Source organism: Suillus clintonianus (genome assembly GCF_016758775.1).
Source record: "Suillus clintonianus strain FC179 chromosome Unknown DEU56scaffold_8, whole genome shotgun sequence".
In the NCBI taxonomy this organism is placed as follows: domain Eukaryota; kingdom Fungi; phylum Basidiomycota; class Agaricomycetes; order Boletales; family Suillaceae; genus Suillus; species Suillus clintonianus.
The window spans coordinates 353,388-370,277 of NW_024539232.1; the positions used below are offsets into that span (position 1 = coordinate 353,388).

General features: G+C 48.0%; 8 protein-coding genes across 8 annotated transcripts; 4 read left to right on the forward strand and 4 right to left on the reverse strand.

Moving 5' to 3' along the window:
* Positions 1-670: 670 nt before the first annotated feature.
* DEU56DRAFT_960230 (transport protein Avl9-domain-containing protein) lies at positions 671-3,887 on the reverse strand (the record flags this gene model as incomplete). Its single annotated transcript, XM_041359315.1, has 16 exons — positions 671-1,351; positions 1,407-1,530; positions 1,582-1,675; positions 1,723-1,756; positions 1,807-1,952; positions 2,005-2,130; positions 2,180-2,322; positions 2,373-2,442; positions 2,490-2,559; positions 2,605-2,614; positions 2,675-2,766; positions 2,817-2,858; positions 2,909-3,025; positions 3,079-3,149; positions 3,203-3,301; positions 3,357-3,887. The coding sequence occupies 16 exons, from the start codon at positions 3,885-3,887 to the stop codon at positions 694-696; spliced, it is 2,427 nt and encodes an 808-aa protein (XP_041213203.1). The 3' UTR covers positions 671-693.
* A 96-nt stretch (positions 3,888-3,983) lies between these two features.
* DEU56DRAFT_777850 (uncharacterized protein) lies at positions 3,984-5,451 on the forward strand. The gene is made up of 7 exons (XM_041351795.1): positions 3,984-4,313; positions 4,361-4,458; positions 4,509-4,660; positions 4,711-4,777; positions 4,827-4,842; positions 4,892-5,045; positions 5,095-5,451. Exons 1-7 carry the CDS (start codon positions 4,131-4,133, stop codon positions 5,154-5,156), a joined length of 732 nt encoding a protein of 243 aa, XP_041213204.1. The 5' UTR covers positions 3,984-4,130; the 3' UTR covers positions 5,157-5,451.
* DEU56DRAFT_777859 (ribonucleotide reductase) lies at positions 5,358-8,682 on the reverse strand. The gene is made up of 11 exons (XM_041351796.1): positions 8,596-8,682; positions 8,450-8,478; positions 8,342-8,403; positions 8,236-8,293; positions 8,044-8,185; positions 7,872-7,992; positions 7,482-7,823; positions 7,191-7,427; positions 6,918-7,141; positions 6,244-6,868; positions 5,358-6,194 (listed from the first exon to the last, which is right to left on the reverse strand). The coding sequence occupies exons 1-11, from the start codon at positions 8,615-8,617 to the stop codon at positions 5,516-5,518; spliced, it is 2,541 nt and encodes an 846-aa protein (XP_041213205.1). The 5' UTR covers positions 8,618-8,682; the 3' UTR covers positions 5,358-5,515.
* Positions 8,683-8,806: 124 nt separating this feature from the next.
* On the forward strand, positions 8,807-9,795 carry DEU56DRAFT_551299 (uncharacterized protein). Its single transcript, XM_041346758.1, has 3 exons — positions 8,807-9,034; positions 9,085-9,369; positions 9,423-9,795. The coding sequence occupies exons 1-3, from the start codon at positions 8,923-8,925 to the stop codon at positions 9,707-9,709; spliced, it is 684 nt and encodes a 227-aa protein (XP_041213206.1). The 5' UTR covers positions 8,807-8,922; the 3' UTR covers positions 9,710-9,795.
* Positions 9,567-11,270, reverse strand: DEU56DRAFT_551453 (uncharacterized protein). The gene is made up of 3 exons (XM_041346760.1): positions 10,986-11,270; positions 10,770-10,933; positions 9,567-10,705 (listed from the first exon to the last, which is right to left on the reverse strand). The coding sequence occupies exons 1-3, from the start codon at positions 11,235-11,237 to the stop codon at positions 9,829-9,831; spliced, it is 1,293 nt and encodes a 430-aa protein (XP_041213207.1). The 5' UTR covers positions 11,238-11,270; the 3' UTR covers positions 9,567-9,828.
* Positions 11,271-11,328: 58 nt separating this feature from the next.
* On the forward strand, positions 11,329-13,050 carry DEU56DRAFT_551346 (NADP-dependent oxidoreductase domain-containing protein). Its single transcript, XM_041346759.1, has 8 exons — positions 11,329-11,457; positions 11,524-11,632; positions 11,701-11,831; positions 11,895-12,004; positions 12,055-12,285; positions 12,345-12,470; positions 12,529-12,581; positions 12,641-13,050. Exons 1-8 carry the CDS (start codon positions 11,419-11,421, stop codon positions 12,841-12,843), a joined length of 1,002 nt encoding a protein of 333 aa, XP_041213208.1. The 5' UTR covers positions 11,329-11,418; the 3' UTR covers positions 12,844-13,050.
* A 207-nt stretch (positions 13,051-13,257) lies between these two features.
* DEU56DRAFT_721353 (Aldo/keto reductase) lies at positions 13,258-14,519 on the forward strand (the record flags this gene model as incomplete). Its single annotated transcript, XM_041347696.1, has 9 exons — positions 13,258-13,296; positions 13,365-13,473; positions 13,542-13,672; positions 13,732-13,841; positions 13,892-13,973; positions 14,028-14,122; positions 14,180-14,305; positions 14,364-14,416; positions 14,467-14,519. Coding segments are annotated over 9 exons (798 nt in total), but the record flags the coding sequence as incomplete, so codon positions are not given.
* Positions 14,520-15,019: 500 nt separating this feature from the next.
* On the reverse strand, positions 15,020-16,441 carry DEU56DRAFT_551478 (uncharacterized protein). Its single transcript, XM_041346761.1, has 4 exons — positions 16,222-16,441; positions 15,904-16,152; positions 15,449-15,853; positions 15,020-15,398 (listed from the first exon to the last, which is right to left on the reverse strand). Exons 1-4 carry the CDS (start codon positions 16,355-16,357, stop codon positions 15,058-15,060), a joined length of 1,131 nt encoding a protein of 376 aa, XP_041213210.1. The 5' UTR covers positions 16,358-16,441; the 3' UTR covers positions 15,020-15,057.
* Between the last annotated feature and the right edge of the window lie 449 nt (positions 16,442-16,890).

Here is a 16,890-nt window from a genome sequence, read left to right on the forward strand (position 1 = left end):
AGAATATGTTTCTTTGGAGAAATGGGATCCACGACATCGGCAAGACCGTCGAGCCTGTTCGCGAGCTCGGGATGTTAGCGTACATTCTCACTCGGACAACTCCAAGAACTCTTTCACGCGCATAAAGAAAGTTTAGCTGTAATTGTGAGTGTTTTTATTATGTTTGGTGAGCCGCGCATACTAATTAACATTGATCAGAAGTGGATCAGGAGCTTGTCGGACATTGCGGATCGCCTGGCGTATTAAGGTGAAGCCTCGGAATGGGAATCGTGAAAAGTTTATCTCGAAGTCAGACAGTACTTGGTTGGGTCACGTGATGCGGGCATACTTGTATCGTGTCTGCTGATCAGACCTCCTCTATTATATACACTAATGTGACCAACAATATAATGCACATACAACCCACTGAAATGAATACAAAATTTACTGTCTCGATGCCATGGACTCTGGCACAACATCATACTAGAAAAGTCGCACTGAAGCAACAAACAGGGGTTGCCACCAACGTACGATCAAAGAGTATCTTTGGTGTCAAGAACCCGACAGACCATTGGGATACTCCCGTCCACGCCATAGTAAGCCTCGTGATAAACGATTGGGTCTTTGATCCATGTCAATTACGAACACTGCGTGAACTGTATCTGTGATGCAATGAAGTACAGAGGTCTATGCGCGACGAGGTCCAAAACTAGTTCAAAGAGCGATCCCACCTGGCTCTTGCGACTCGTATCCCTTGTGATCCAAATCATGTTCCGATTCCTCCTCCACCGTACCCACGCTTGGGCGCGAGTGCGATGGCGATATCGGTGATGTTGGAAGTTGTACTGTGCTGGAATTAGATAACGAATCTGTGGATGCTACACTCGCTATGCTCGAGCGAGACATGGAAAACCGTGAAGCGCGACCGGACCAGAAAGACTGTATACCTGCGCCCCAGTTTCCCAATGCTACCTTCGCGTCCGATGCGGCTTGCGCAACGCTTACGGGCCGCATAGATGTACCTGATGCGGACTCTCTCGACGTCTGTCTGGTGATATTGGGGGTAAGCTTGTTCCCTTCAGAAGCGGGGGGCGAAGACAGTCCCAATTCCGATTTTGAGACCTCCACCGGGGACTCATACGTGCTGCTCGTAAGATCGGAGTTGAACGAAGCAGAACTGGTGGTGCGTTGCTGCCACCGCCCACGGACACCTTCGACCGCTTTGAAGAAGTTCGTCGAGCTAGCGGTGATGGTGCGTGAGATGGCTTCTCGGGTCGGAGCTAGTTGTTGTTCCAGTTTCAGCTCTTGAAGTCCTTCGGACAGCCGAATTCCGATGTCTCCGACGACAGAGGGTTTCTCGTTGCATGGGTGACTGTCAGAATTAAACTAAGTTTTTGGAAAAAAATCTTTGAAACAAGTTTTCCAACCGTGGCTCGACGATGTCGAAAAGCATAGGGTCTGTAGACCTCTGCCACACATCATATGCATTCGTCTTGGTGAACTCAGCGATCCAAAGGGGATTGAAATCGTCGATCGAGTTATCATCTCCTCCTGCACAAATATCATGAGTGTTGGTTGTTATTGTACACCCTCGACACTTACCTGTTCCAGTAATGATCACATTGTTCACTTTCCCTTTCGCAAGGAACTCCCGATATCGAACAGATGCGAGTGCAGCGGAAACGTACTCTTCGAACTGCAAAATATAAGTCAAGGCGAATCGGACGCATAAGCTAGCGCAACCTTGGCTCGCAGGTAATCATCACTGCCTTTGAAGCTGTCAAACATGTTAAAACCGGAACCAGGCAATTGTACAAGGTGACACACTGCATTGCAGGCTTTGTTGGATCTGCATCATCCCAAGCATCATTGACGTCTCGAACGATCTCATCCATCCATTTTCGGTCGGCGGCTGTCAGGCCCATTAGCCGCTCCAACGCAGGATTTCGAAACTCTAGTAATGCTGTTTCAGTCTATAGATGAAAGGTGAGGATCGAGCTGCTTCGGTGATATCTGATGACCGACGTTGATAAGCAATTCAACCTCCTTTTGTTGAGTCACGATGGAGTTCGTGCTCCCGCATAGCCAGCCTTCTGAATCCTTTAGAAGGTCCAGCTGTTGCAAGGGCAAATATGGTTGAAAGAACGCGTCCTAGACCTCATGGTCAGCTTTGTACACTAATGTGCAGCGCAGGCCATACCTTCCCGAAAATATCTAGTGGTAAACCCATGTATGCCATCATACTTTTACGATCTGAAGTTCGTAACGACTGTGGGCACGAAAGTGTTGGTGCACGTGCGGCGAGGGGCGGGGATCCGGAATCCTCCAGTGTTTGCAATAAGCCTGCATACGAATTTGAGGGTCAGGAACAGAAATAATGCAGTGATCATTACCAGGGATTAATGATATGAGCGAGTACTGGTAAGTACACAATCGTTCCACTGGGTGACCAAAGAACATAATCTAGGATATATTCAATATGGCCCGTGTTTTCGATGGTTATCACAAACCTTTTTCTGACACATCAGGGCTTTCAATAGAACAAGCGTGCGATGGCGGAAGGTGTGGACAAACTCCCGACTACCCTCGTCAGCTTCTCAGGATGGTCAGTACTGCGCAACTTACATGCTTGTGCCTGCATGAATACAAGAAAATCAGATATGACAAAACGTCTCGATGAGCTCTCCAGACACACCAATGTATAATCCGCTTTCCGTTAGCTGTGTACGGAGGGAGATCTCCAACGACGCGCCGAATTCTACCAGAATACTGGTATCCGAGAAGTCGCTTATGAGGCAAAGTAAGGTTTGGCCCATCGAGGTAACACCCAAGCTCACCGTTGCTCAAATAGTGCGCGTGTGACAACACCTAAGCGGTCCCTAACAAGGCATATAGTCAAAGGGGTATGTGTGCAGCGTTGCAGACTTACCGAATGGGGCCAAAGACCGGCTTTGATGCCAGGACCACGACAGCCTTTTGAACAATTGAGCGAGTTACATCTACGTCTTTAACAAGTAGAACAGAGGCCGGTATTTGGCGATTGCATCTGTGGCCCAAAAGTCAGGGCCCAGCACGCATATAATTTAGATTAATCCGCACGAGATGCCAAAAATCGTGGTCGGTATTGGAGCATTTGGAACTAAATGAAAATAAGAATAATCTTCCAGCGACTGCATGAAGGTGTTCATGAGAGCAAGTTCTGCACAAGCTTCATTGGGATTACCAGATGTGCACCGTCTGGAAGAGCCAGGAAAGGAAGTATCTTGACGATCTCTTCATCCTGGAAAATATCGCCATGGCAAAACTCGATCTTCGGACCAACCTGAGTTACATATATATGAGCTTCCCAAGTGACGAGGTACGCTTAATCATCATACCAGATGATTAAAATCTACAAGTGCAATGCCCAGGACTAATGGGCCTTCCGGGGGTTGTAGCAACATGGACTCCGGCCGTGCTTTCTTCGAATACGAAGAAGCTGCAGAAGTGAATGAATCTACATCCGTTGCACCCGACGAAGGAGTTGGCGGATAAGTCACAGCATGTGCCATGTTGTATTTCGATTCGTCAAACAGAGCTGCAGAAGGAGCCGCAGATGTAATCGAACTAGCACGTCGAGCGTCCCTCTCGCTGAAGGAGTCGCTTACATCGTCCGTTTCTGAGTTGAAGTCAATCTCTATAGAGTCATCCTGCGATCCACGTCTAGCAAAGAAATCTTGAGCGCGTAGAGCAGTATTGGGATCGTGTACTGGCGAATGTGGAGGAGATGAAAGAGAAATTGAGCGCTGAGAAGCAGTATCGGCATCGGCATCGTCGTTTTCGCTTTCGTCTTCGAATTCACTGCGATCATTAATGACAAAACCAGTGTTGACGTGTTCGTCGAATTCAGTCCTTTCAGTGTTGGACATGTCGAATATTGACGACGTGATTCGTTGTGGTGGAAGCGCAGAAGTTCAAAGCGCCAATCACGGGTCCAAACCCGGGCCTATCATGGCACCCACGTGCTTGTCTCATCGCTCGCCGGGCGCTCGCATTGGCTCGCGCTGCACTCGGTTCACATCAAGGCGGTCCACGAGGCCGCGCTTACCACGGTCAACCAGGACCTGCGGGTTCTTGTCCTGAAGACTGAAGTTATTTGGTTCAGTCCCGTCATGGTCAAGTCTGTTACCGTCGTTCTTCTGGTTATGGGCCTGGCTGCCTCTCAGGCCAGTGCCCTGGTACTCCCCACCCGTTTTATGGATACCCTGCAATCCATCTTTGGGACTACATTAGATCTTCCAAAAGCTGAGATTGGTTGGACCGATCCGCGTCTCAATGGTGGACGGTTTCTAGACGTAAGTACATCGCGTACTTATAAGATCTCCGTCACGCTTGCTTGCAGTTCACGACTCCCAGATACGGGGAACCGCTAAATGTCATCATATCCAACCAGTCAGATCCCTTCATATTGACAGATGCTGGCTTCCGTCTGTACTATAAGTGAGCCACCTTGAACTGTATGTTCGAACCTTATTGATGCGCCCTGCAAGGTCCATTGGGTTTTCTGAGGAGTGTTTAGGACTCCATTATGGTCATGTTCACAAGGCAGACCTCGGTGACGGCGACAGCCAGAAATCCGAGCATATTCTGGCAAGGCAACACTACTTCCCTAAGTGGGGAACTTGCTGGGAAAGTATAGCAGGTTCGTCCTTCCTCCACGTTTCATCAAATCTTTCATGATTCGGTGTTCAGGAGGAAACCACTTCCGTGCCTGGAAGCAGAATGGCACAGAAATCGACACCGGAGCGTGGTTTTTGGCGTAAGCACCACCTCACTTCTAGTCGCGGCTACTGACACTCGATTCTTAGTGTCTCCAAGGAAATGGTGAGCAGAACGCTAGTAGAACTTGAGAACCTTATTTCACCTCTGGTAGGACTCCACTAAAAACCATATGATTATTCCGGATGGATATAACATCGGTCGTGATTTTCTCGTCGAAGCCGCCACATCCGTCAGCCACTGGAATGGCAGGTGGTGGCAGGCTGATGTGGAGTGGCGGAGAGGCCTACTCGAACCAGGATACAAAGGTCAGCAATACCCTTTCCTCTACGTGGTCATTCTTGACTTGCCATCCAGGAATTAATCATGCCATTGCACAAGATGGACGCATTGCGATCCTGACTGTCAATCGACTATAGTCATGGCCTTAGATTCAGTGGGTGTAATATTACTGTCAGTTTGGATGACAGTGTAGGTGTGATGGTGTTGTATTATATACCACATGTACATAGAACATTATCTTGTTATTTACATTGCATGCAGTTTAAATCATTAATATTGGTACGGATATCCTTATTGTCCTTGGCACTTATGACTATCTCAGAGATCCATTCGTATGCTGACAGACCGAAATCCATCTATTTCATTACAATTACAACAGCTGGTATACAATCGTGCCTAGAAATGTAAACAAAATGCGGGTAACAAACAAACCAGGATGAATAACTTTCGACGATGCAAATGAATATTGGACCACATCAACTACATGCCCGCTCCATCAACCAGAGCACATGAGACAGGCCTCCTTGTTCTCTAGCGAGCACAACATTTTTGCCTCTTCAAGTTCACGATCCCTTTGACGCTGAAGGGCAGCGGCGTACTCGGGGTCGACGTCGGTAGCTTCACTGGGCCCCGACGAACTGGACGCAACAGGGTTGTCGTTCGAATTGGATGGTGGAGGGACTCGACGAAGAGGGGATGGAGATGCGGAAGGTGTAGGAATGCCAGTGGCAGCCTTGTCGGATTCGCCCTGTTGCGCCTTGGCTGCTTTGAGCACGCTCTGGTCGACAGTGAACTGAACGGCTTGCGCCGCTGGACGAGTGCGCAAATAGTACATGCCAGTCTTAAGGCCTTTCTTCCACCCATAGAAGTGCATACTCGTCAGCTGGCCTATGGTAGGCGACTGCAAGTGAATATTCAGACTCTGGCTTTGGCAAATGAACGCTCCACGGTCGGCAGCCAGGTCGATGACTTTTTTCTGCGAGATCTCCCAAACGGTTTTGTAAATAGCTTTGATATCGGTGGGTATGCTGGGAATGTTGGCGACGGAGCCATTATGAGCAATGATCATGTTCTTCATGTCATCATTCCAGAGCCCACGGTCGACAAGATCCCTGAGCAACCAGGGACATACGACCTGGAATTCACCAGCAAGAACACGACGAGTGTAGATATTACTGATCGGACATGTCAGCTTGCAGAACGTGACAAGGCAGTCGAACGTACCTAGTGTAGGGCTCGAAACATTCATTGAAACCGAGAATTTGACTGGTTGATGCAGTTGGCATGGGTGCAACCAACAACGAATTACGCAATCCAGTGTGTGCGATCTTTTCCTTGAGACTCGTCCAGTCCCAGAGGTCAGTGGGCGTGACACCCCAGAGATCATATTGCAATTGACCGAGATCGGCGGGACTACCCCTGAAAGTCTCGTATGGTCCATCCCTTTCAGCTTCCTCACAGCTGGCCTCGAGTCCGGCATGATAGATGGTCTCAAAGATCTGGAGATTGAGTTGCCTTGCCTCGGGTGAGTCAAATGGCAGACGGAGAATCATGAAAGCATCTGCGAGACCCTGTACACCGAGACCAATGGGGCGATGGCGCATGTTGGAAGTGCGAGCCTCCGGAACGGGGTAATAATTTACATCGATGATGCGATTGAGGTTGCGGGTGACGACCTTTGCAACGTCATGAAGCTTTTGGAAATCGTATTTGCCGTTCGAGATGAAAGTAGGCAGGGCGAGCGAGGCAAGGTTACAGACAGCGGTTTCCTCTGGCGACGAGTACTCTATGATCTCAGTGCACAAGTTGGATGACTTGATGGTGCCCAAGTTCTTTTGGTTCGATTTGCCTACGGATGATTGTGAGCAAGGAAAGTGCAACGAATGACATTGACATACGGTTAGCGGCGTCTTTGTAGACCATGAAAGGTCCACCAGTCTCAATCTGAGCTTCAAGAATAGCATACCACAGCTTCTGAGCTGGAACGACCTTGTGGGCGCGCCCCTCTTTCTCGTACTTCTCATAGAGGGCTTCGAATTCCTCGCCGTGAACCTCGTGAAGACCAGGCGCTTCGTTGGGGCAGAACAGTGACCAATTTTCATTAGACTCGACGCGTTTCATACTGATAAAGGAAAGTTAGAGTGATGACAAGATGATGGTCGAATACATACAACAGGTCACAAATCCACAGCGCGTAGAACAAATCACGGGCGCGTGACTCCTCTTTACCATGGTTCTTCCTCAGGTCGAGGAAATCAAACACATCAGGATGCCATGGTTCAAGATAAATCGCGAAAGCTCCCGGTCGCTTGTTGCCACCTTGATCGACATAGCGTGCCGTGGCATCATACGCGCGGAGCATAGGGACAATACCGTTCGAGTAGCCATTTGTTCCAGCAATGTACGAGCTGCAAGGGGCAGATGTTATAAATGAAGCAATGTCACGATTGAAATGAACGCACCCAGTAGCACGAATACAATGAATGCTCAAGCCAATTCCACCTGCGGTCTTGCTGATCATGGCACAAGTCTTGAGGGTATCATAGATACCCTCTATGGAGTCGTCTTTCATGCAAACCAAGAAGCACGAGCTTAGTTGGGGGTGAGGAGTGCCAGCATTGAACAGAGTTGGTGACGCGTGCGTAAAGAATCGTTCAGACATAAGGTTGTATGTCTCAATGACACTCTCGATATCAGTCTTGTGGATGCCTACAGCGACACGCATGATCATATGTTGGGGACGTTCGGCAACACGGCCATTGATCCTGAGAAGGTACGACCGTTCGAGGGTCTTAAACCCGAAGCTGACAAAAAATCAGTACAATATCATCGTGTATGATGATGGTGCTCACTAGTTGTAGCTAAAGTCACGATCGTAAATGATTGCAGAGTCAAGACGAGCAGCATTCTTTAGCACGACGTCGTATACATCATCGGCAATCAAACTGGCAGACTTTCCATTCTTAGGATTGACTTGACGAAGAAGTCAAATACAAATTGAACACCAAAAACGCGAAAACATACTATATTCATGGAGGTCTTTCACGACAGTGGAGAAGTTCTTCTTGGTCTCCTTGTGGAGATTTGATATAGCGATACGCGCAGCGAGGACAGCGTAATCAGGGTGCTTCGTAGTAAGATATGCTGCCGTCTCGGCGGCAAGGTTCTATCTCAGGTGAGTGGGGGAACGCGACAAAATATCATGTCAACACCTACATCGAGTTCGACAGTTGTGACACCTTGGTATACACCTGCAATGACCTTTTTGGCAACCCTGTGGAGCAATTAGATATACATAAGAGTGACGAAACGGTCGACTAACTCGATCGGCTCGACATAGTTGAGGTCAAGGCCATAACAGAGCTTGTTTATCCTTGCCGTGATCTACAATGCGGTGAGCGATGCACTACACAGCTTAGCGGATACATACCTTGTCAAATTTCACTTCTTCTTTGCGGCTACACGTGAATGACGCGTCAGATGATGAAATGAATGTTCTCGCGCGCGTTTGCTTACCCATCTGTGCAGAGAAACACGCAGATCAGCTACCATACACCACACTTAGGGGCGACTGACCTCTCTTGAACACGAAAGCCATGGTAAGTTGCTCCTCAAATATTTGAAAAAAGCAGGAGGAAATGGCAGAAAAACCGAGTCTGGTGGTGGGGGAGATGAAGGAAGCGACAGACGCGTCGCGAAGAATTTAAGTGGCGTGTGCATTACTCAGCCAAACAACCCAGATAGGATATCCCGTGACGTCACGCATCGCGTCCAGCAACCAAGAATTGAACCGTTGAACGAGTGTAAATTCAGTGTAAATGGACGCTCTCCTTGCACTGTGCTGCATTCGTGCTGGCACAGATGGGCATAGAGTAAAGCGTAAAAAATAAGTGAGTTTCTGGTATGTGTGCTTCAAATGATACGCTAGGTCGTGTCACAGACACGCTAATCAACGAAATCGCGTGCCGCGTTATTTTGGCTTGCTTGCACCCGCATCTCTCCTTCAAACATCAAGGTAACCAAGCTCCTGCTTAATTATCTGACTCAGACTTACTCATAATGCAGCTTCGTTCGCACCAGTAACCAGGTTTGGGATGCCACACACTCAACAAATTCACGCTGGCGACCCTGCGTATGCTTCTCCCGTAATTCGTCCTCCTTCTCCTGCAAGTTCTGTGGGAACCGCATACGGCCCCGATGAGACGTCTCTGTCTGACTCAGGATTGAATCAGGATTCTTTCGAGCGAAAGTGGATTGCCAACCTTAGACTTGATGAGCCGAAACATGACGAAGTTCAGAACTTGAAAGATCCCTTGATCATCTGTCCCACCGATCCACAGGAACAGAAGCGTGTGTTGAACATCCTCGTTTCACTAGCTCTCTATGCTAATCGCTCGAGGTAGTGTTGTTCGAGGAAATACTACGTGGCTTTCGACAGCGTGTTCAGCAGCTGGAGGAGGATGAAATATTCCAGCAAGCCGTTATAAACGGTTCTCAAATTGGAAAGGAGCAACTGCCCTCAGCTGACAACGTGGGGAACTTGATACAGAACATGATGGGCACCTCAATAGGAAATGAAGCAAACCGTATACAAGATGGTCCATGGAATAGGCGCAATATTGCCCATGTGAATTCCAATTCCAGCAGCATGAGGACCGCCCTCGGGAAAGGGCGACAAGGGCAATACTGACTCACGCCGTGGCCGTTTCCCTTGTATCAATTAATCTCCTCCCTCAACGTACTGAAAAGCAGAACTTGTACGATATCTAGCAGTACGTATGGAATGTACTCTATCAAGTCAGACGGACGTTAATGTTCACCACCTCCTGTGAAATAATCCGGCAGTGCTTCCTGAATCTGCTTCACCTTGTCGTGGATAGAGCGTCTCGCCGCAGACTTGCAATCGTGGTGCATATATGTTGCAGATCCCCACTTGTCAAACTCCTTGATAATAATCCCCAATCTCCCCAGAACATTTGCGGAGCCAAGGGATAGCACACCTTCTGACTTCGTCTTCTCCTTCCAGAAGTCTGTCCAGCTCTGAGTACATCCATGTTGGTGCCACGTCGCACCGCATGACGGCGCATGATCGAACTGCGGAGGAACAGAACGCAACCGGTCCCATGCCTTAGAAAGGCGGTGATATCCCGACAGAAGCCTGAGCTGCTGTACCGGGCTGACCACCAGCCGCTGCGGCCCCTCACTCGTTTCCTGAATGTCACCTTCCACATATGTATGACCATTACTATCTCCGGGGCAGACAAAGACTGATGTCTGCATGACTTCAAGATATGCCGCGCCTCGCAGGTCCCTAATGTCGAACTCATCCGCGAGGGTCATGGCCAGATATGAATAGTGCAAAGAACCTGACATCAGCTTATGAAGAAGTTGAATCATCGTGTCCATCAGACGTGAGTGCGAACACATCTGAGCGAGTCTGATCAGGCGCGCAATTTGGCCTTCACTCTCCAAAAGAGCCGAAGAGCGAGTGCTTATTGTTGGGAACATGCGTATTAGAGGGTTGTCATTGAACAGGGGGGACGTGTTCCGTTCAAGATACTCTTGAATTGCGTCCAATGCCCATGTTTCTGTGGACTTGAAGGAGTACTTGCTGGACACCTTTGCAATGTCTATTAGCCGGCTAAGATCGGCTTTTGGGGACCGAACTATCAGCAGTTCCGAGGGTCTGTCATAAGTCGAGACTCGAGTTTGAGAAGGCTGGACCTTGCCGGCGCTTAGATAACACTCACAAGGCATAGAGCGCCCAGAGGAAATGTCTGAACTCTTCCGCAGTATCTCCCTGCATAACGATGGGATAGTCGTCCGACATCCCCTCTTCCGTGAATTCTCCTTGTGGGAGGGTAAACATAGGCCCAAAGGATGACTGATCCTTGGACAAGATTGTGCGATGGACCTACACCACCAATTATTCAGCTCACGGGCATGAATATCACTTCAGATCATACTTTAAACAACGTGTTCTGCACACGAAGAACGCAGCTCCCGTCGGCCATGTAGTATGTATCGTCCCTTACGGGAACCTTCGATTCCTCTGGAATGACGAGAGAACAGTCAGACTCGGATGCTGTGAGGTCATTGCTGCTAGTATGGCGCGCTCGCTTTCGCATTGGTGATTGCGCACGTTGGTCTTCTATCACCATGTCTGGCTCTGGAGAAAACTCCTGAACGGGGATGAATGGTGCGACGGGGCTCTCCATATTGTTGTGGGGACGATGGAGTCTGATCTGAGCACTAGAGGACAATTAACCATAAACGGCCGAGTAAAAGCACCGAAATAGTTTCACGATGATGACATGTCTTCGAACTCTAATCACACTCTAACAAGAGTCACATGTACACGCACACTTCCCTCAAGAAAGTTCGTTTCTACTCCCAGCTATGCCGTTTGGCACTGTCACTCTCAACGATGGAAATCAGGTAACATGCCATTTTATGGGAGTTTGTATCACCGTATCGACCTGATATGTTCTTTGCGCGTCCCAGTTCCCCACAATAGCCTTTGGCACGGGGTCCACCATGAAATTTAGGGATGTCACAGACTACGTGGGCCAGGCAATAGAGAGTGGATTTTCCCATATCGATACCGCACAGTGTATGTTATTTCTAACTGCAACAATCATTGAATAGAACCTCATGTTTCGAAATTTGCACTGGTATAAGATTATCAAACAGAAACTTACGTGGGCCTCGCTATCAAGGAGAGCGGTCTTCCTCGCTCGAGTCTCTATATCACCACTAAATACAGCGCTACTGGGACACCACGGCAGGCTATTCAACAAAGTCTAAACAAGGTCAGTAATCACATTACTCGCGCGTAAGCAAACCCCGGAAAACTCAATGATATGCTTGTTGAGATTGGCCTTTCTTATGTTGACATGTATATGGTACACATGCCGCTTGCCTTGCCTGATCTTGAGTCTGGGTGGCAAGAATTTGAGAAGATGAAGAAAGATGGATTAGCAAGGTGTGCTCTTTGTGACTTGAACGTGTTTCTCTGGTCCTCATAGTTATCAGGAGCATTGGCGTCAGCAACTTTGCCATAGAGGACCTTCAGAAACTCCTGAAGACTGCGGTCACGAAACCTACTGTTAACCAAGTAAATTCTTCTAGACACTTACCCTCATCACAACCGACGAGCTTTATCATGCAGATCAAATTCCACCCTTACAACTATGCTTCGCACAAAGCTTTGATTGAATATTGCGTAAAACAGAATATTATAGTGGAAGCATATGGGAGTTTGAAGTGAGGACCGCTCTTAATAGTTCGCCGCTCCGAGTCATACTGATTGTCTTCGCGGGCAGCTCTATTACGCAAAATCCTGGAGGACCAGTCGATGCGGTTGTCAACGCCGCTGCCAAGCGTATTGGCGCAACCCCTAACCAGGTGATCTTTTCCTGGGTCAGAAGTAAAGGTGTAGCAATTGTCACGTATGTCTATCTGCCCTGCAGATAATCCTCGTATCTTATGTTGCTCTTGCAATTGAAGGACGAGTCGAACCAAGGAGCGCCTTCAAGAGTATCTCGCCGTGGAAGATCTTCGTATGTGTCGAACCATGAATCTAAATGTGACATTATCTTAACTTATTTAAATCGTGCAGCCCCGCTTACATATGAAGAAATCGCTGCCATTGACGAAGCCGGTGCTAAAGGCCCTCCCTCCCGGCTACTTGTCGCGAGGCTAGCAATGCAACACGAATTATTTGAAAAGGCTCCATTGCTGTGCGTGGGGCTGGCTGTTGCGGTTATGTTTGGCTTGATCAAGTTTTTCGTGTTTTGGGGTTGTACGGGAGTTATCCAGTAGGACTGGCAAATTGGGAGATACTTAGATGAGTCAATCATCCCTTTCGAGGGTTTTTCAAATTGTAGCATTAGTCTTTAGATTATCAGGCACGCGCGGGGTTTGAAGTATAATCTTAGGGCAAATGGGGTATGCCTGCAGCGTTTCTGATTTCTATACTCATCCACCTCAGCTAATTTGCTGACTCGGACCACGCCAACTTCTATGTAGCTATAGCGAGCCATCACCGTCACGTGCTCCTTCACATCCGTCACATAATGGTGCGCCCCTACGAGAATCACGAGATCGGCCTCCGGGGTGCCGTCACGGTTAAGGCGAAATGCTGAAACGCCAGAGAGAACTCATGTACTCAGGCTATATATATATGCGACCTGAAGCTCGACCATTTCTCTCACCACCGTCGAGTCTCTTTCCGCTATGCCATTTGGCACCGTCACTCTCAACGATGGAAACCAGGTAATGCGTCGCTTCATGAAAGTTTGTATCACCGTGTCAAGACCTGATATGTTCTGTGCGCGTCCCAGTTACCCACAATAGCCTTTGGCACGGGGTCCACCATGAAATTCAAGGATGTCACAGACTACGTGGGCCAGGCTATCGAGAATGGATTCTCCCATATCGATACTGCACAGTGTATGTTATTTCTAACTGCAACAATCATTTAATAGAACCTTATATTTCGAAATTTGCACTGGTATAAGATTATCAGACAGAAAGCTATGTAGGCCTGGCTATCAAAGAGAGTGGTCTTCCTCGTTCGAGTTTGTATATCACTACCAAATACAGCTTTGCTGGATCACCGCGGCAGGCTATTCAACAAAGTCTGAACAAGGTTAGTGCTCACATACCACTCACGAGTTGCTACAGGAACTCAATCATATGCTTGCTCAGATTGGCCTTTCTTATGTTGATTTGTATCTTGTGCACTTTCCGCAGCTCTTTTCTGACTTTGAGTCTGGGTGGCGAGAATTTGAGAAGATGAAGACAGATGGATTAACAAGGTGTGCCCTTTTCGGCTCGAATGGGATTCGCTGGTCTTCACGGTTATCAGGAGTATCGGCGTTAGCAATTTTACTCTAGAGGACCTTCAGAAACTCCTGAAGACTGCGGTTACGAAACCTGCTGTCAACCAAGTAAATTCTTCTAGACACTTACTCTCAGTACAACTGACAAGCTTTATCATGCAGATCAAATTCCACCCTTACAACTATGCTTCGCACAAAGCTTTGATTGAATATTGCGTAAAACAGAATATTATAGTGGAAGCATATGGAAGTTTGAAGTGAGGACTGCTCCTAAGAGTCCGCCTCCGAGTCATACTGATTGTCTTCGCGGGCAGCTCTATTACGCAGAATCCTGGGGGACCAGTCGATGCGGTTGTCAACGCCGCTGCTAAGCGTATTGGCGCAACCCCTAATCAGGTGATCTTTTCCTGGGTCAGAAGTAAAGGCGTAGCGATTGTCACGTGTGTCTATCCACTTTCCGCATAATTCTCGTTTCTCATCTCACTTCCATCACTGAAGGACGAGTCGGAGCAAGGAACGCCTTCAGGAGTACTTCGCCGTTGAAGATCTTCGTATGTCTCAGATAATGAAATGCGACGTTATTCTGATTTAGATCCTGAAGCCCCACTCACCGCTGAAGAAATCGCTGCCATCGATGAAGCTGGTGCTAAAGGCCCTCCCTCTCAGCTGGTTGTTGCGAGGTTGGCGTTGCAACATAAATTTGAAAGGTCTTCATCGTTGTTCATGTGGCTGGCTATTGCGATTGTATTTGGTTTGGCAACATTTCTCATGCTCTGAAGTTGTACGGGAGAGGGTACAAGCGGGGTTTAGATTATCGTTTAGCGTGTTTTGTTTATGCTCTTTCATCAACTCAAGCGTTGTTTGACGCATTGAATATCGTACTGGATCAGTGCATCCTGGGATCCCGCGCAAAGTTGGTCACCATGAGTAATTTAGATGCGACCTTGCGTGAACGACTGTATCACCTACGTAAAATCATTCGAACGCGGTCCGTATAAGTGCTGGGGCACCAGCGAGATGGACATCGAGCATTGTTATCATTGTTCTGCTAAACGGCATTTCTCTCCTCAGGCCGTCGGATCAGCAAAATAATCAGAGGTTCTTTGTGCTGGATTAGTTGTACGACATCGCTTTGAGGAGTGTGAATTTTGGCAGAAAAGTGAATGCATCCCCATTGTGCAAGTTACACAAATCAATCATACTCTCGATACTCAGGAGGAATATCCTCCGCCTGTTCACGAAGCCGACCACCAGCTACACGGACACCACCGTCTTCATGTAGATAAACTTGTTCCTCGCTGACTATCTGGCGAGGCAAAAAGGTATCGGCCTCCAAGTCCTCGGCATAACTCATGCTCCTAATGCCCACGACAGACGGTGAGACAACAGAAGAGTACTGGGACCGTTTTGAACGGGGCCAATCGCTGGTTCGAACGAGAGGAGCGCTCGACATCAGAGAAAAATTGTCGTTGCTGCGAACTTCAGATACTGAAGCTTCAGCTGGGTTTCGATGAGCATTGTCCACATCTGTGTCTGCAGATAAAAATTAGAATCTGAACCTCCATTATAGGGAATCAACACACTTCTCTCTTCGACCAGTGCTCGAGTATCGCGTCGTCTCCGCAGGTAATAAATCAGCGCTTGCGCGACCACAACCAGTACTACCCCTCCGACTACCCCTCCAATTACTGATACATAATTTTTATCGGTGGTTTGCACTGAAGTTTGAGGCACTGGCGAGGACGATGAGGATGAGGATGGGTCAGTTTGTGTCCCGGGAGCAGTCGAAGACGACGTTGTGGTTTGTTGCTGGGTATTGGGAGATAACAAACTAGATGCCGCCGCTAGTGTCCATGACGAGTACGAGGACGATGGGTCAGTTTGGGACTTGGGAGCACCCGAAGACGTAGACGGAGACGAAGTTGTAATTGTAATTGGTTGTTGGCTATTGGTAGATGATGAGCTAGATGATGAGCTAGATGAAGTCGCTGGCATCCACGATCAGATATGTCATGATTTATGATATAGTAAATATTACCTGACAAAGGGGTATACTGAACATAGTCAAGCCATAGATAGCTGGATTGGTTGAGATTGGTGATTATTAGTTGATGTGGACCATTGCCCAACGTCGAAGAAGTAAAAAAGTTGTAGTGATACAGAGTATCTCCTTGGACAGGAGCTGTAAAAATCACCGCAGGTTGATTATCAATCTGGTATGATGAGACTGGGGCTCCAGTCCCAATATTGCTCGGACCAATGGTACCAAAGACGCTAATGCTGATCCCTAATTGCGCATGGCGTCCACGTCAGTACAAGGAGACAAGCTCTACAATGCCAGAAAGATGGCACCGACCAGTAAAATTGATCAAGGCCGTCGAGCCTGCCGTAACCGTCGCCGTGGTAGTGTTATCATATTCGTATAGGGCTGCACCACCAAGAAACCATGAACCATCATAAGTGAGGTCGCGGTCGTCGAGGGTTATGGACATGGAAGAGAAATAATCGTGATCTCACGAGTCACGAAAGCCTTTATCGAAACAATAATAATCAGTTGCAACCTTGTTAATCATATATGGGAGAACATCAATGATTTAACTTCCCTTCGGACTCGACAATGCCCCGATTTACCACATGCGTGACAAAAAGCAGCGACCATTTCACATTCAAAACAAGAACCTACACATACTGGTGTGTTAATTAATTAGTTTAGTTTTCACACCCAGTTGTAAGCCACGGGGTTGGCGGTGCGCGAAGTGACGAGTGCCCTGTTCCCAGAACGTGAATGGAACGTAATAACAGGACCTCAAAAACCTTGTCAGCTGCAATTTTACCTTTAACTAACCCGAGTTACATAGGAACAGACGCACGTACCTTGTTCTTGGCCACCTACGACTCCGTGGGGTGGTTAGGAACCCACTAGATTACACAATAATGTAGAACGTAAAGATCAGCATCGAACGTGTAGAACCTAAATATCAGTCTGATGCGAAGGCTGCAAAGTAGTGTGCTGCTGGTCAGGGAC

What these genes read in the sequence shown, in the direction of transcription:
- DEU56DRAFT_777850 (XM_041351795.1), top strand. Translation starts at nt 4,131, where the DNA reads ATGGTCAAGTCTGTTACCGTCGTTCTTCTGGTTATGGGCCTGGCTGCC. An exon ending in ATGGTGGACGGTTTCTAGAC is followed by an intron (nt 4,314 to 4,360) that starts GTAAGTACATCG and finishes GCTTGCTTGCAG; the next exon opens with TTCACGACTCCCAGATACGG. An exon ending in GGCTTCCGTCTGTACTATAA is followed by an intron (nt 4,459 to 4,508) that starts GTGAGCCACCTT and finishes GCGCCCTGCAAG; the next exon opens with GTCCATTGGGTTTTCTGAGG.
- DEU56DRAFT_777859 (XM_041351796.1), bottom strand. Translation starts at nt 8,617, where the DNA reads ATGGCTTTCGTGTTCAAGAGAG. An exon ending in CGTGACTTTAGCTACAACTA is followed by an intron (nt 7,824 to 7,871) that starts GTGAGCACCATC and finishes ATTTTTTGTCAG; the next exon opens with CTTCGGGTTTAAGACCCTCG. An exon ending in CATTGTATTCGTGCTACTGG is followed by an intron (nt 7,428 to 7,481) that starts GTGCGTTCATTT and finishes TGCCCCTTGCAG; the next exon opens with CTCGTACATTGCTGGAACAA.
- DEU56DRAFT_551299 (XM_041346758.1), top strand. Translation starts at nt 8,923, where the DNA reads ATGTGTGCTTCAAATGATACGCTAGGTCGTGTCACAGACACGCTAATC. An exon ending in TCTCTCCTTCAAACATCAAG is followed by an intron (nt 9,035 to 9,084) that starts GTAACCAAGCTC and finishes CTCATAATGCAG; the next exon opens with CTTCGTTCGCACCAGTAACC. An exon ending in CGATCCACAGGAACAGAAGC is followed by an intron (nt 9,370 to 9,422) that starts GTGTGTTGAACA and finishes CGCTCGAGGTAG; the next exon opens with TGTTGTTCGAGGAAATACTA.
- DEU56DRAFT_551453 (XM_041346760.1), bottom strand. Translation starts at nt 11,237, where the DNA reads ATGGAGAGCCCCGTCGCACCATTCATCCCCGTTCAGGAGTTTTCTCCA. An exon ending in TGCAGAACACGTTGTTTAAA is followed by an intron (nt 10,934 to 10,985) that starts GTATGATCTGAA and finishes TTGGTGGTGTAG; the next exon opens with GTCCATCGCACAATCTTGTC. An exon ending in CTCTGGGCGCTCTATGCCTT is followed by an intron (nt 10,706 to 10,769) that starts GTGAGTGTTATC and finishes GACTTATGACAG; the next exon opens with ACCCTCGGAACTGCTGATAG.
- DEU56DRAFT_551346 (XM_041346759.1), top strand. Translation starts at nt 11,419, where the DNA reads ATGCCGTTTGGCACTGTCACTCTCAACGATGGAAATCAG. An exon ending in CCATATCGATACCGCACAGT is followed by an intron (nt 11,633 to 11,700) that starts GTATGTTATTTC and finishes CACTGGTATAAG; the next exon opens with ATTATCAAACAGAAACTTAC. An exon ending in AAAGGTGTAGCAATTGTCAC is followed by an intron (nt 12,471 to 12,528) that starts GTATGTCTATCT and finishes TTGCAATTGAAG; the next exon opens with GACGAGTCGAACCAAGGAGC.
- DEU56DRAFT_551478 (XM_041346761.1), bottom strand. Translation starts at nt 16,357, where the DNA reads ATGTCCATAACCCTCGACGACCGCGACCTCACTTATGATGGTTCATGG. An exon ending in TCAGTATACCCCTTTGTCAG is followed by an intron (nt 15,854 to 15,903) that starts GTAATATTTACT and finishes CGTGGATGCCAG; the next exon opens with CGACTTCATCTAGCTCATCA. An exon ending in AGCACTGGTCGAAGAGAGAA is followed by an intron (nt 15,399 to 15,448) that starts GTGTGTTGATTC and finishes TTTTATCTGCAG; the next exon opens with ACACAGATGTGGACAATGCT.